At 36.4% G+C, this 17,071-nt stretch overlaps 1 protein-coding gene across 1 annotated transcript in view; it reads left to right on the top strand.

Annotated features, from left to right (window-relative positions):
* The window catches only part of trio (trio Rho guanine nucleotide exchange factor), a 1,056,141-nt gene that overhangs the window by 499,807 nt on the left and 539,263 nt on the right, over positions 1 to 17,071 (top strand). The window contains exon 27 of the mRNA XM_090403001.1: positions 4,152 to 4,221. Coding sequence (XP_090259127.1) covers positions 4,152 to 4,221 — 70 coding nt within the window. The remainder of the gene's footprint in view (positions 1 to 4,151; positions 4,222 to 17,071) is intronic.

Below are 17,071 nucleotides of genomic sequence, written 5' to 3'. Positions count from 1 at the left end.
CGCACAGGAAGTGTCCAGATTCCAGTCCACGTTTGACATTCCCCTGCCTCCCCCACAAACTGTTATTATTACGCCCTCCATGGAGTCAACAGACTCATTGTGGGAGATTCATTCAACTGACAACATATTTATTATATAGAATCTTAAACTCCTTAACACTCCTTGCATTAACAACACATTCTGGTAATGCATTCCATTCACTGACAATTCTCCATGTAAAAAATCTACTCCTCACACCCTTCTTCACCACACTTTTACATAACTTCCAGGAATGACCTCTTGTTCTTCCCCTCTCACCTTCTACTCATCTTATAATCCCCCTCTGATAAAATCCTCTCACTAACTTAAACGTCTCTATCATATTTCCTCTCTTCCTCCTATCCACCAAACTCTGCAATTCACATCTCTTCAACCTTTCTCCATAACCAGCATTCCAAAGTCCTGATATTGTCTTAGTCACTCATCTCTGGATCCTATCCAGTGTCTCCACATCACATTGAAAACCAGGTGACCAGATCTGAGCACAATAGTCCAAGTGTAGTCTGACAGTGCCTTATACAGTGGCACAACCACTTCCTTATCCTAGCATGTTAGAGTACTTGTTATCATAGCAGCACTACAATGTGCAACGTATGCAACACTAGCAATATGCTCTCTAAACTTCAGTCTGCTGTCAACCATCACTCCCAAATCTCTAATCTCATCCACTTTCTGCTGTACTGCACCATCGATATAGTACACAGCCTTATATTTCTGCACTCCAAAATGCAACACCTTGCACTTATTGATATTAAAACTACAACCCCATAGGTTTTATTTCTGGGAAAATTTCCCATGTTTCTAAGTAAATATTAATTTTATGGCTATTTAGACTATTTTTGTTTAGGAGTGCCCCTTTTTATAATGTCATTGGCTTTTTACTCAGTTTAGGGCACTGAAGTTTTACATAGATAAATATATGAAGAATATAAGAGGAAAAATTTGACCCCACTCTTTTGTCCCAGTAAAAAATTCCTGTATTTTGTCTACAACTCCACTCTTTTGTCCAAGTAAAAAGTATTCAACTCTCCCTGAAGGGATTCAGCATCAGCAGTGCTACTTATAATTGTTCCCATCTTAGCATTATCAGCAAATCACTGAAGATCCTGTCAGTCCACATGATATATTGTTTACAAACAAGATATCAATATATAAGTTTAACAGCAGGGGCCCAAGAACAGAACCCTAGGGCATGCCATTGTTTACCCTTCTTTTTTGAGACACTGCTCCATCATAACCTGCTGGTATCATTCAGAGAGCCAATCTCTGATCCATCTAACCAATATACAACTTATCATGTGGTAATCTCTATCAATCGCTTTTGCAAAGTCTAAGAATATCACTGTATATGATTCTCCCTTATCTAATACACTCGTCACTTATCATAAAATGTGAGTAAATTACTTAAACAGGACCTATCCTTTACAAATCCATGCTGACATCATAAAGAATGCATGTCCATCAACCCAATTCTGTATTCTGTTCCTTACCAATCTCTCCAACACCTTGACTACAACTGCAGTTATACAGACTGGCCTATAGTTGTAGACTTGTCTTAGAACCATGCTTGTGGAGTGGTACTATTTTGCCTTCTCTCCACTCTTTAGGAACCCTACCCACTCCAAGACTTTTATTAAACAACCAGATCAAGAGCATAACCAACTGTGGTGCACATTCCTTAAACATACGTAGTAATATGTCATCCATTCCCACAGCCTTAATCACATCTAACCCAACCAACATCTGATACACCTCTGTTTCTTTCACTTCCAATTCTCTTAACACTTGCTTCTCTTCTATATATTGTACTGAATAATTTATACCAGTATGATATATGCTGATAAAGTGCTCGTTCAATAATTCCACTATATCCTTTGCAGCTGTTAGTCTGCTGCCATGACTATACACCATTGTTAGTCTGCCATAATTATTCTTCCTCTTGCTTGCCATGTAGCAGAAAAATTCCCTTCAGTTAACCTTGACTTGACCAGACAATCTCCTCTCATACTGCACCTTTTCTTTCTTTACCATGCTCATCACCTTTCTAGCTTGCACCTTATACTCTTCATGAATCTGATCACAACCAACTGTCTGGTATTCGCTGTTCGCTTAACCCTCAGTATGCAGTCATACATTACTTTTGTCAGATTCTGCCTTATGAGTTTCATCGCCATCATCTAACTGACTACAGAGCTTCCTATAATCACCTGCTTTATACTTCCACATGTATCCATTTTTGGCAGTGACCTTTTCTTATTTTATCACTTCCCAAACAAGTACCTCATGATCACTCTCACCAACTGGCGGCAGTGTCAACACCTCGTTAACAACTACATCTTGTAAAGTTATCACCAAATCCAAAACATTAAACCACCTAGTTGCTTCAATTAATGCCGCTTAAGATACTTATCTCTCAGAAATTCCACAAACTCGCTCTCCTTGTTCCCATACACTGTCTCCTCCTTCCAGTCTATATTCCTGTAATTAAAGTCTCCTATCAGGATCATATTCTTTTTACATGACCAACTAATTTGCCTAAACATTTCACTATCAGTATTCTCTGCATTCCCTGGCCTATAACAGCATCCTATCAGGTATACTAACCTGTTTATTTCAACTTTGCACTACACAGATTAAAAATCTGTGTGTGCACCATCAACTTCCACACTTTCAGTAACAATTACTCTGCAATCATTAACAGCACTCCCCCGTCTCTTTTCACATCTCTATCCTTCCAGAAAATTATATATATTTCTAATTCTATTCCCGACATCACATCCTCCTCAGACAACCAAGTTTCACTTATTCCAATTACTTTTGGGCATACCATCCCCAATCAATGCCACAAACTCAGTTTGTTTATTATTATAAACAAAAATAATTATGTTTATACTCCTTATAAACATAATTATTTTTCCTCTTGCTTGCCATGTAGTGGAAAAATTATACTTTAATAGTGGAAATTATACTTTAATAAATTGTTGAGCTCTTCAGAACTTTGTTTGTGGAAAAGGCAGTATCATGGGAAGGTGGAGTTGACTTCACTGGAAGAGTGGGTGTGTTTATAACTGTACTTTGATTAGCAGTATCTTTTAAATTAAACTTGGGATCATGTTTCACATCCTCTAAGATGCATGTAATACAACAGCATGCTCATTTTCTAGTTTGTTTTCAGTCATTGTTTTAATTTTTTTATTTTTCATTATTGTGTTTATTTGAAAGAGTTGTGTTGTTTATTCAAAATAAAGAACATTTCCAGCAGTCTTAGTCCTAGTGAAATTGTCACATTTGATTCAAAACCTTGAAAGGGGCTAATTAATTTCATATAACCTTGAAATTTTCTAAGTATGCATTATTTCTGTACATAACTGGCTTGGTTGACCAAGTGGTTAGCATATCTGCTCTCCAACCAACCAACAGGCTGCAGATTCAAATCCCACTATGGCATGGATATTTGTGACTTTTATGTGGAAGACGAATTTCATTGCATGGTATGAGACCATAACCTCACTTATTGGAGTGGCTTGAAAAAGTTCCATGTTTGGCTTGTAAAGCCTGGTTTCTGGACTGTGCAAAAAATAAATAAAAGTGCAAAAATATTTTTAAAAAAAAGTGGGGGGGTGACCTTACTCTACCCACAGTACTAATGTACTACATGTCTGCAACCTTTCATAGATGTTAGTTACATTTTTTTTTTTTTAAATGCACTGGCACCATGCATTATATTAATCAGAAATAGTTGAAACATTTTAAATATCTCAGCAGTCAACACATTGGTGAAATGTTGCTACACAGCTGTTATGCTAAAGATTTATTGTATATGCACATTATAAATGTTGGCCAAAAATCAAATTATTAAAATTTTTAATTTTTACTGCGAATGGATCTTAATTTTGGCTGCTCTTTCTATATCTCTTATAGCATAGAACACCCTTGCTCTCTTATTTTGACAGTACTGAAATTTTCAGTGTAATAAAAATAAATGAATAAAAAATTAAAAATAAAAACTAAATTATAAAGTTTGATATATAAAATTGTTCTTGTTAATCATTGTTAATTTCATAAATTTTTGTTTCATTTTTTTCTTTATCCTATATCAATGTTTTTTGCAGTATTTTCCTAAAAGAATTAGAAAAATATGAAACAATGCCAGAAGATGTTGGCCATTGTTTCGTTACATGGGTGAGTAGAAATTTTTATGTTTTCTGACATCAAGAAATAAAAGGCAAGTGATTCCAGAAATATTGAATCAAATAATCTTAGTTACATTGTAATTTAATTAGGATCTTCTGATTTAACTTGGTAAATGAGAGTGATCAGAGTGGAGTGAGAGGTATGGCTTGAGTGAAGAGAGTAGTGGTGGCAGGATGATTATATTTCAAAATGGTTTGTAATTATAATGATGGAAAGATGTTATTTAAAATTACAGCTGAAGCATCTAACAATATTAGGCCTCTATGTTATGTATGTTAATTGTTCTGGTTGCTTTGCCTGTTTTTTTTTTTCCAGGATGAAACACCTGAGTTTCTAGCAGGATAAACCCCATCGTCTGCATATCATATGAGACTGGTTAACTCACCTTCCTTTGTAAAGCACATGTAAAGGTTCTTCACATTAGCAATAGGAAGTAATGATCAGTAAAGTTATGAACTGGATGTAGTGTAAAGCAGTAATGATGCACCAGTATAACTATTCATATGAATAGTTATACTGGTGCAAGAAGTATCAGAAATAAGTATGCTGAGTTTTGTAGCTTTAACTGGAATAGTTATCTAAGATATTAGCGTATGCAAAATTACATGGTTAACTGAGAATGATATGTGAGCAAGAAATGAAATGGAAGCACATAATATCAATCAGGCGAATAAAAAAAAAAAAATTAAAAAAAAAAAAGAGGAATGCATGCTGTTATAGGCTTTGAAAATATAGATAGAGCAATGATTGTGAAATGATTAGACAAATCATTTTGCAAGTAAAAAGCAACTGAACCCAATGTGAGATTTTAATTATGAGAATGTATCTTTGAAAGAGGCACATATGGAAGCAGTGAGAGCAAATTTTTGAAGTTACTGCAGGCTGTCCAGTATACTTTAACAACAACAGATGGATACAGGATGATTTTAGTTGAAATAGGTTTGAAAAGCATATGTCTTGCTTTATCATTCTGCTTACAGTTTATGAAAATAATAATGAATGTGCTGAATGAGAAAGACTCATAAACAATATTTTTTCTGCTTCTCTTTGCAGATGCATGTGACTGATTATTTTATGGCAATTTGGTGGACTAGTTGAGTATGATAGGAATGGGTAATAAACAGGAGATTGTGAAGCCTACACTGTCTATAAGACTACATTTCCCCCTATCCATTTGAATATTTTGATTTATGCTTTTATCATTACTACTTACACTACACCCAGTTTGTGACTTTACTGATATTTTTTCCCATCAATGATGTGAAGAACTTTTATAAGTGCTTTTCAACTAAAGGTAAGTTAGCTCAAAAAGTTGCTTGAAGGATATCAGATTGTGAGGGGGGGGGGATAAACCTACTGCAGTGACTCAAGAGGTGAACCATTATTTGTCAATAATATTTTAGATGTTAATGTTAGAGCAACATGCAATCATTTAGATCTTCCCATCAGGAAAAGATAGACTTTTAGCACGAATAGACAATATGGTTGCTGTTTTGTACTGACGTGCAATATTTAGGAGGCAGAAGTGTAAGATTGTGTACTCTCTTGATGGAAGTGTGTTTTAGGAGTTAGTAATTCAGGACTTAGGGCGATGGTCTGTAGAAATCAAAAGATCAAAGGATATGTTACAAGATTGTGCATACCACACCAGTGTACAAGACTAAATTGCCCCTATGATAAGAAGCACACTGACAAGTAATGATTTGGGTGTGGTTGTATCAGGTCACACACGGATTATTTTATATACATTAAAGAGGTCGTCGAGGAAAAGAAGAAAGCATATCAAAAGTTCCTGGCGAGTGTAACAGGGATCTGTATTTAAGTTTCATAGATCCAGAAAAGGCATATGACAAGATGCCAAGGGCTCTTCAAAATGCTATAGTTTTGTGCTGTAAATGGGACATTATATCAGGCAATATGTAATATCTATTTGAGCTGTAAGTCAGAAGTTAGAATTGAAGGATGTACTTTATCCCTTCTGTTATTGATCATCTATATGGATAACATTATGAAGGAAAATGGTTAAAGCTGATATCAAAACTGGTGATGTTAATCCAATCTCCTTACTTTATTCAAATGATCTTATACTTCTAAATAAATCCATTACAAATCTACAAGATTCCTTGACTAAATTGAATAACTATTGTAATAAATTTGGTGTCAACATCAGCAGTAAAAAAGACAAAGATAATGAAAATAGGCAAAAACATTGAAAACATCAACTGTATCCCGAAGAGAAAACCTATAGAACGAGTAAAACATTTCACTTATTTAGGCACTACATTGTTTACTCCCCTAATTCTAAGATTCTCAGAACCTTTACATTTGGTGTCCATGTTTTATTTCAATCCCAGTGCTAAGATTGGTAAGTTACATTTGGTTTGAATGTTTGAACACCATCTTTTATGCTACTAGTTTAGAGCGTTTGGCTGATTTCTCACATCATCATCAAATTCCTGACATGTACCCTCAAGGGGTGTACAGGATATGATAGTACTACATGAAAAATTTACATCATTACTAACTTCCTATCTACAATTTTCCTCCAAATCAGTCTGTTACTTGTCAAGACTGGAATATTATCATTATCAGATCTTATATTTCTATCGTCTAAGGCACATTGTACTGTATCAATCCACCTATATCTTGGTCTTCCTCTGGGTCGTTTTCCTGCCAACCTTTTAAGTGACCATACCACCTGAGATCAGCTCTGCTAACGCACTCCTCGATGCCGACAATGTCAAGTTCTTTTCTAATATCCTAGTTTTTAATATGATATTGCCATTGATGCCATCTGTTCATGCCTCTAAGCTTTCTCAGGACTCTCATATCTGCGGTGTCTAGCCTTTGGTCGAGTGTTTTACTTCTTACACAGCTCTCAGATCCATAAGTTAAAACTGGTTTGAACACTGTCTTGTATACAGCTAATTTAGTGTTCCGACTAATTTCTCTCTTATTCCATATGAATTTATTCAGTTGACTTCCTACCATACCAGCTTTGTTGATTCTGTTGTCTATTTCCATATTTAATTTACCATCTTCACTAAAAATCGTGCCTAAGTAGCTGAGATGTTTTACTTGTTCCACAGGTTCCCCGTTCACGACATAGTTGACATTTTCAACAATTCTACCTATTTTCATTGTCTTTGTCTTTTAAATGCTGACCTTCATACTATATCTATTACAGTTATTCAATTTAGTCAGGGATTCTTGCAAACTTGTAGCGGATTTATTCAGAAGTATAACATCGTCTGCATAAAGCGAAGAGCTGACATTAACATCTCCAATTCTGATATCATGTTTAATACCACTTTCCTTCATAATGTGATCCATATAGATAATGAATAACAGAGGGGATAATGTACATCCTTGTCTCACACCAAATTTAACATTAAACCATCTTCCTGTACATCCTTCAATTCTAACTGCTGACTTACAACTCAAATACAGACTAAGTATTGCTTGATATAATGCCCCATTGACACCATATAACTGTAGTGTATTGAATAGCTTCTCTCTTGGCACCTTGTCATATGCCTTTTTCAAATTGACAAAACTTAAATACAGATCTTTGTTATATTCCCATGCTTTCTCGACTATTTGTCGTAAGGTGAAGACCTGATCCTGACAGCCTCTATTTGGCCTGAATCCAGCTTGTTCTTCACCAAGCTTTTCTTCCACAATTCTTCTCAACCGTTTCTCAAGTATACTTGCATAGATATTGCCAGGAACACTCAATAAGGAAATACCTCTGTAATTCTCACATTCAGTTTTATTTCCCTTTTTATATATGGACACTATTAGAGCTCTACTCCAATTATCAGGAATTCGTCCCTCTGAACTATGCAGTGCAGCCACTGTAAGACTTTTATACCAGTATACTTCAGCATTTCTGGTCGAATATCATCTACTCCTGCTGCCTTTCCACATTTCAAGCCGTCGATGTTTTTTCTACTTCAATTATGGATATGTATTCCTGACTGTGTGTCTGTTGAGTGTTTTTTACCACTGTGCTATCACTGCTTGTTTCATTTAGCAATTTTTCGTAGTAATTACTCCATACTTCAAGGATATCTTTTTCTCCTGTTTTCATGTCACCTTTATTATTATTATTATTATTATTTGACACCTCCAGGGAGTCCAAAGACTCATCGAGGGAGAGTGTGCCAACAGCATCGAACGATTAATCCCTTCCAACTACTAACCGCGCTTAAACTTGCTTAACTTTTTGTAAGACATTAGTAGCAGAGGCTCTACCAATCGACCAACCTTTGCTGGCTTATCATCTCTAACTCCTTTTACAGTACTCTTTCCTCCATTTCTAAGCTTTTTCAACAACCTCCAGAATATCTTACCACCTTCTTGATATTTATTTTCTATGTTCTTGCCAAAGTCCTCCCATGAGTTTTGTTTAGCTAGTTTTACACAATGTTTCGCTTTCTTGCATTTGTCTCTGTATTCTCTAAGAGGAAAAAGCTGACTTTTTTGGCAGGATATGATTTCTTTTGATATGATTTCTTCTTTTCCTTCAGTGCCTCTTTAACTTCCTATGTCCACCATGGAGTCCTGATTTTTCTATCCTTGCAGAGAACCTCACCACATGCCTCTCTGGCTGAATCAATCAGGGTTTTCTTCAAGGCTTGCCAGTGAATGTCCAAGGTTTGGTTCCTGTTCTCAAACTCTTTCATTTTTTCTTCAATAATCTTTTTGCATTTTAGTCTACAGTTGACATCTGAGAGCTGCTCAACTTCTATTCGCTTTAAAACTGTCTTACATGTTCTTCTTTTCAATATGGAATTCACTTTTATCCTGCTCAAGACTAAATAGTAATCACTTCCAATTTCAAATCCTCTGTACACTCTGGTGTCCTGCACCAGGGAGAAAACATCACTATCAACAATAAAATGGTCAATGAGGCTTTCTTATTCCTTGCCTCTTCTGTCCATGTGAATTTGTGCATATTTTTATGTTGGAACATGGTGTTAGTAATAACTAGTCCATGTCCTGAGCAGAAATCCAGCAGGTATTTGCCGTTATTATTAACTTTCCTCTTTTCTCTAAATTTTCCCAAAATATTTTTGTATGTCTGACAATCATTTCCTACTCTGTTTTTCAGATCCCCAACAAGGACCAACTTTTCCTTTGTCATTGTGTCAGTTGCTTTTTCTAAAGCTTCAAAAAATTCCTCCACTTCTATCTTATTAGAACCTTCTGTGGGACCGTAGGTACAAATAAGTATCATTGTCCAGTTCCCCATTCTCATATTTGCCCACATCAGTCTACTTGAGACTGCCTGCCATTCAAGAAGATTAGCCTCGTATTTTGTGTTGAATACTATGGCTACTCATTCTTTTCCTTGATTGTCATTGCCTGACTATAACATTTTGTATTTATTGCTCAGAAAGATCTCACCAGTTTTTGTCTTTTTTGTTTCAGTCACCCCTATTATGTCGATCTGGTACTTATCTAATACCTCCGCTAGCTCCATTTCTTTGCCATTCAGGCTTCTTATGTTGATAGTATTGATCTTTGACTCTGGTGATGTTGAGTTGTGGTGTGTTTTCAAATTTGTTCCAGTAACTGACTCTTCACTGTTCACCCTGGTCCCTGGCGAAAACAACGGGGGCCTTGTTTAACCGGGCAACGCCCCAGCCATTATGAAATTTTGTCATGTTTTACCATCATTTTTTATTTTGGTTTAACCAATAAGAATACAATTTGGTCGGCTAAATCCCAAATTGCCAGCCCATCTTCGTTCGTTTAGTATCCAGGTAGATACCCAACTGGGTGCACCACGAGAAGGTGAGGATTGGACATTAGGTCAGAAGCTCTTGGTCGGTTCTCCGCATTCCTTTAAAAGCTATGTTGAGGTCTCCGCTGGGGAAATGCCAACTGATTTCTCACTTACTCCTAAAAATTTATTCAGTAGGCTGGATTCTGCACCATACATGCTTTGTTCTTGTTGAGAGGCTTATACGCTGGTTAAACATGATAACTAATATTTAAGGAATTGACAGCGTATACTAGAAATATAAATTAAATAAACTTTAATATATACTTTCCGATATTTCGGCAGAATAAGATGGAAGAAAGCCACAGTAATACACCGCAGCAAGTTCAAGTATGAAAGACTATTCATGGAATCAGCCTCGGCCCTTAGGAACATGCCAAACCTCAACAAATTTGGATGCATGAGACTACCCCAAATTTCGGAAACTTATCTACTTTGGCCAAACAGGCAGGACAGCAAATATCAGAATCTCAAAACACAAGGATTACATCCGATTTCACCAGTACAGCCACTCTGGGCTTGCAGACCACGCTCTGGATACTTGCCACAGAATAAGATGGAAGAAAGCCACAGTCATACACCGCAGCAAGTTCAAGTATGAAAGACTATTCATGGAATCAGCCTCGGCCCTTAGGAACATGCCAAACCTCAACAAATTTGGATGCATGAGACTGCCCCAAATTTGGGAAACTTATATCAGAAGAACTTCAGCCCAAAGGCCAAGAACTACCAGTATAGCCCACCAGGGGGGCACCATCAGAACTTTAGGAAAACGTTAGCTTCCTAGCTTCAGTCTCATTTGCTGTTATTAGTACTTGTGTGCACGTGTCTTTGTAGTAAGTTCCCAAGAAGATGGCAACGTGACGTTTGCCGAAATATCGGAAAGTATATATTAAAGTTTATTTAATTTATATTTCTAGTATACGCTGTCAATTCCCTCAATATTAGTTATCATACATGCTTTGCTTATTCCGTTGTTTATTTCCATATTTAATTTGCCATCTTTACTAAAAATTGTGCCTGTATTGCTGAAATATTTTATACTTGTTCTCCATTGCAAAATGCAGATGTTTTTTTTCTGTGTTCCTGCCTACTTTTTATGTTTTGTTGCATTTTTTTATTGCTGATTTTCTCATTAAATTTGTTTTAATGAGAAACTTGAACTAACCTAAACAGTTTTTCATTTTATTTAATGGATCCTCAAAACTTGTACCATATTTATTTAGGATTATGGCATTAACTGCAGTAATGAGCTAAGTTGAACATCTCTGATTTTCATATCAGTTTTAATGGTTCTTTCCTTTGTAATGTCATCCATATCGATTATGAATAAGAGTGGAGTTAGCAAGCAACCTTACTTTATGCTATCTTGTATACTTCAAATTACCTTTACATCCTTTAGTTCTGATACATTGGAAACTCGGTTGTCGAACGCTTCTGTTCTGGAACCGAGTTGTGTTGCAGGGTGTAATAACCTGCAACACTATTACAAGATTATTGGTTATTGATATTAAGTCAAAAAGAACAGAATTCAAAATCAAGGTCTGGATGTTTCCAAATGACATATGTAGTCATTTAAAACAGAAAATAACAATTACAGTTAACAATACAGTTGCTATTAATTAGGCCATAATCAGTCATGTTCTTATAAAGTACGATTAGGTTTCACTTTATGGTACCAATAAGAACATGATTGGTTAATTAAGTGATTGCATAATCAATCATGTTCTTATAAGGAAAATTAGATTTCACTTTATGGTTCCAATAAGCATTGATTATGGACTAATTATTAGAAACTGGGCAAGTTTTCTGCAGAACACTAAAAGATATACAGAGGTAGAGAGAGGTCTGATCACGTTGAGAACAAATTGCATTTGAAGTCTTTTTTTTAAAAAAGACACTCTAAGGAACAGAGTTATTGTGTAATGTCTGAGTCTCACTTAACAGTGAGTCATATTGAACAGTACTAATATTACTAGAATTTACCAAGTTGAATTTTTCAGATATCACGGAAGTGCAAGCCTGCAAGATTATGGTGTAGGATGTGTGTGTGGGTGGGGGATTTCCTAGAGGCTATGCATGAAATTAGGTAATTTGTTGTAGGGGTTAGGGAATAACAAAAACAGAAATATTTGAGTGATGGGACAATAGTGTTAATTACTTGATCAACATCTACATAATGAGAAGAGAATAGGTTAAGTATATGGAAATTTGCTTTGTCAAGAAATGAATTCAAGAAAGTTCCTGAAATATCTGGAGTTTTATTGCATTATTAAAGCACCTGCATTAGCTTTAATAACTTTAAATAATCTAACTCTATTCTTTCCTGAGTATTCACAGTGATAATGGAGCTGATTGGAATACCTTATTAAAGTAATCACTTAACAACTCAGCTCTTCCTTGTGCATTTATTAGATTAATAATTTACCAGTAAAATATACTTAGGATTCGAAGGTATCTCACATCTTTAAATAACAGATCACGAAACCAGAAGTAATAGGAAATTGCTGAAGTGATGATTAAATAAGGTACTCATTAGTACTGTATTTCTTGAAAAACTAAAATAAATTTTGGGAAAAAAATTAATACAGAAAAACATAATTGCATACCTAATGAGATAATTACCTGAAGAACTACTTTATCAACTTAGTAATTCATTTGTTTCTTGGAACATACTTCCCAATTTGTTTAGATAGGGGCTACACCAATTGCAAGTTGATCTTAACATCGGCTGGCTTAGATAGCTGAGTGATTGGACATAACGATGATACTTAAGACATACCTGCTTTCTGACCAACAGGCTGCAGGTACAAATCATGCCATCAGCATGGATGTTTGTGATTGTTTTTAGATGGGAGAAAGTGTAGTTTGTGATGTATATGATAATTCTGATTTTGCATAGGAATTGTACTTAACACATAAAAATAAACAGAGAGAAAGAGAGAAGTGAATAGTAAGATATTCATGCTATATACTCTCAGTATATTTTCTGATATTCTTTTTTATCTGCTTATTATTCATGGAGTGTTAGAAAAGCACGATTATATATAATTTACTTTACATATGTCTGCGAGGTTAGCCTAGTGGCTATGCACTTTGCAACCACATGCCTGGGGAAGGAGTGTCCTAGGTTCGATTCCCGTCGACGACGTGAGGAGCTTAAGGATCTTCCTCAGCCATAGCCAAGTTAGCCAGTCTTGGGCATGGACAACAGGCTTTTTCCCCAGTTTACCTGGAGTTTTTCATCCCACAAGAAGGCAAACTTGCCCTGTGAACACACACGGATACAGTCAGGAATACATCCCTCCAGCCATAAGTCTCACTTGTCAGCTATGCCAGTCCAGAGCCCCGATAAAAATAGGGGGATTGAGGTGGTGCCATACCTCCCCGTAAAAGAGGCTCTCAGCTGTTGAATCACCATGCAAAATGAATGAACTTTATATATACTCTATTCTTCCTCTGGTTGGTTTTTCAGTGATCATGCGGTACTCACTTCGGAAGTGGCTAAGTTTATGAGTGTTCCCTTCAGGAAAGGTTACGTGCTGAACTACAAAGCAGGGAATTATGACCAGCTGAGGAGTATACTGAGTTCAGCGCAATGGTATCAGTTGTTGGTTGGGAAGAATATTGACAATGCAAGTGAAGCAATTAAAAAATACTTAAATGATGCAATATCAGAATGTATCCAGAGAGAGTTCAAAGAATAAATAGGGTAGGAGTGAAATGGGTGTGATTCATAAGATAAGAATGATGTGGAAACAATATCGTAAGGCGATGTCCTTTATGAAAAATACAAGAAGCATGACAAAAGAGTCACAACTGTTGTACGGAAAGCTAAGTTTAAGTATGAAAAGAAACTGGCTCTAAATGCTAAAGATAACCCCAAAGAATTTTATTGATATACTGCAAGTAAAAGAAAGAACGAATAACAAAGAATAACGCTACTGAATCAAAAACACACTAGAATCAGGCTATATAATGTCTTGTCAGAACCAACTTTACTATATGGAAGTGAAACATGGACTATAAAAAGAAATTATGAAAATCAAATCCAAATAGCAGAAATAAAATTTCTCAGAAAAACAGCTGGATATACTAAGTGGGACCATAAAACAAATGAAGAAATCTTAGAATCCCTGAATATAAAACCAACTAATTACTACTTAAGACAGTATAAACAAAAATGGATAGAATATTTTGGGTAGTTACAACAGCAAACTGCTAAAATATTACACAGATATAAAATAAGTGGAAAAAGAAGAATCTGAAGAAAAAGAAAGAAATGGCATGATACTGGAACAGGCCACCTGGCCTAAACTCCATGTTAGGAAGAAGAAGAACTCTACTGAATGCAGATGGTGTTAGGGTGAAAGCAGAAGAGATTGTTCAACTAATGAGTGCACATTTTATTAAACTATCAATCTGGTGTATGCAATATTGAGCTCACTGCTACCTCTTCACTGGATGAAGAAACAGCAGTGTATGAGGAGGATGTATTAGAGCTGTTGCACAAATTGAATAAGAATTCAGCCATATGGGCTGAATTCTTATGGAATGGGATATCATCACAGGTGCTAAAAGAGTATTCAGCTGAATTGGCTATTCCTTTAATCAGACTATATAGTTTGATTCTCAAAACAGGGAAGATTCTGCAAGAGTGGAAATAATATACGGTAATCCCATTGAACAAGGGTGGTGCAAAGACTAATGTATTCCAACTATTGACCAATTGGTATCTCAGGAGTGGTGGTGAAGATTTTGGAAAAGTTGGGTAGGGCTCACGTTCAGAAATGGATTGACAGAGAATCTTCTTTACTTTGCAATGAACGGCATGAGCTTACTAAGGGAAGTTCAAGTTTTAGCAACTTGCTCACATTCTGTAATAATGTTGCCACTGAAATACACAAGGGGAATGGATATACCATGATACTTTTGAATTTTGCTAAGGCTTTTGACAGAATACAGCATGGCAGACTGCTGCATAAATTGGAGAAAATGGGTTTGGTTTATAGAATATTAGCATGGATAAGAGGATGGCTGACTGAAAGATATCAAGTTTTTTTGAGTCGGCACTCGCAGAACACAAGAGATTGGCATCTCTTCTGCACTGTTCTGTAGATGGTGCTCCTTTAAAAGAGTCATATCTGGTGCCTCCCAGCATGATTGGGTAAGGGATGGCACCAGACTCCTCCCTGGGTTCGAGGATATTGACCTTATCAGGACGAGAGTCAATGCCCTGCCCACTCGAGCCCACACAGCTCGATGGGGTAGTGATGACTCAAACTGTAGGGCTGGCTGCCACTGCAGTGAGACATTGTCTCATATAGCCCAGTGTTGCTTCCCCACCCATGGGGTCCACGTTTGGAGGCATGATGCTGTGGTCTCCACTCGGAACAACTGCTTTAAGAACAAAGGTTGGGAGACTGTGGTGGAACCACATTATAGGACTTCCGCGGGTTTGCGTAAGCCAGACTTAGTGATTAAAAGAGATGGTGACATTTGGGTAGTTGATGCCTAGGTGGTGGGAACAGGACACCCACTAGCATAGCTATAATAATGAGGAAAACTATTATAAGAATAACCAAGATCTAGTTAGTAAGATATGGGAGGGGCAATGGGCAACTCTAAGGTTTACTAGTGCCTCCATCTTTTTACATGGCGTATGGAGCTCAGATAACTATAAGGACTTAAAACAGCTTGGGCTTACACAGAAGGATATAAAAGTTCTTTTCTTGAGAGCACTACAGGTCACACTGGTGACATGACATTGCTACCAGAGAATGACTACAATGATAACTAGAACAGGTATAGGGTAAAACACTTGTAAAAGCTTAGGCCTGTATCAAGTCTGGACGTGATGTAAGGGTAGTACTGCCCATAACCAGTACAAAGAGTAATAATAAAAATAATAATAATAAATAACTAGTGGTGTACCACAAGGATCAGTGCTTTGTCCACTGTTATTCAATCTGTACATTAATGATACTGGGAAGGATTTGGCAAGCGACATGTAACTATTCTGCCTTCAGTTAGTGATAGTGATCATGCGGTACTCACTTTGGAAGTGACTAAGTTTGTGAATGTTCCATTCAGTAAAGGTTACATGCTGAACTACAAAGCAAGAAATTATGACCAACTGAGGAGTATACTGAGTTCAGTCAAATGGGATCAGTTGCTGGAGGGAAAGAATATCGACAGTGCATGGGAAGCATTTAAACAATACTTAAATGATGCGATTTCAGAATGTGTCCTGAGCGTTCGAAGAATAAATAGAATAGGAGTCAAATGGATGTTTAATCTTATTAAGCAAGAAATTCGTAAGAAAAGGATGATGTGGAAGGAATGCCATTTGCATAAGGATGATGTCCATTATGAACGTTATAAGCAGCAGGCTAGAATAGTCACAACTTTTGTACGTAAAGCAAAGTCTGAGTATGCAAAGAAACTGGCTCTGTTTGCTAAAGACAATCCACAAGAATTCTCTCGATATGCTGCAAGTAAAAGAAATAATGAATATGAAAGAATAGCTATTTAAATTAAGGGGATATTTAATCCCACATTATTTCAAAGCCGAATAAGAAACTCTAAGATAGAAATCAAAGAGTTTCATGTCGAATATAGCAAACCATAAAAAGTTCGGTGAGTCCAAGCATAAACAAACACCTGGTAGCAATACCGGGGAAACTCGCAGTAAAGGTGGATAAAGCTACGATCACTGTTCTTAGTATTAGCCCTAATGTAAAACACATCCCCTAGGAGATGTATGTTGTCAAAATAATTTTTATATCGCCGAAGTGAAGCCTTTTGGCTCTTTATTTCATGAAAGAATAACTCATATATAACATGAGGGTTACAGATGCAGAAGAGGTTTTTCAGTTAATGAGTGCCCATTTTGTTAAAAGCTATCAACCTGGTGAACACAACATTGAGCTCACTGTTACCTCTTCACTAGATGAAGAAATGCAGGTGTGTGAGGCCAACGTTTTAAAGCTGTTGCACAAATTGAATAAGAATTCAGCAATAAGGACTGATGGAATATCAACACAT

The sequence above is a fragment of the Typopeltis vanoorti genome, chromosome 2, assembly GCF_054136105.1.
Source record: "Typopeltis vanoorti isolate ZY-2024b chromosome 2, IOZ_Tvanoo_1.0, whole genome shotgun sequence".
Lineage (NCBI taxonomy): Eukaryota > Metazoa > Arthropoda > Arachnida > Uropygi > Thelyphonidae > Typopeltis > Typopeltis vanoorti.
The sequence above is the reverse complement of the archived record's forward strand: the minus strand, read 5'-3'. Positions and strand labels throughout refer to the sequence as shown.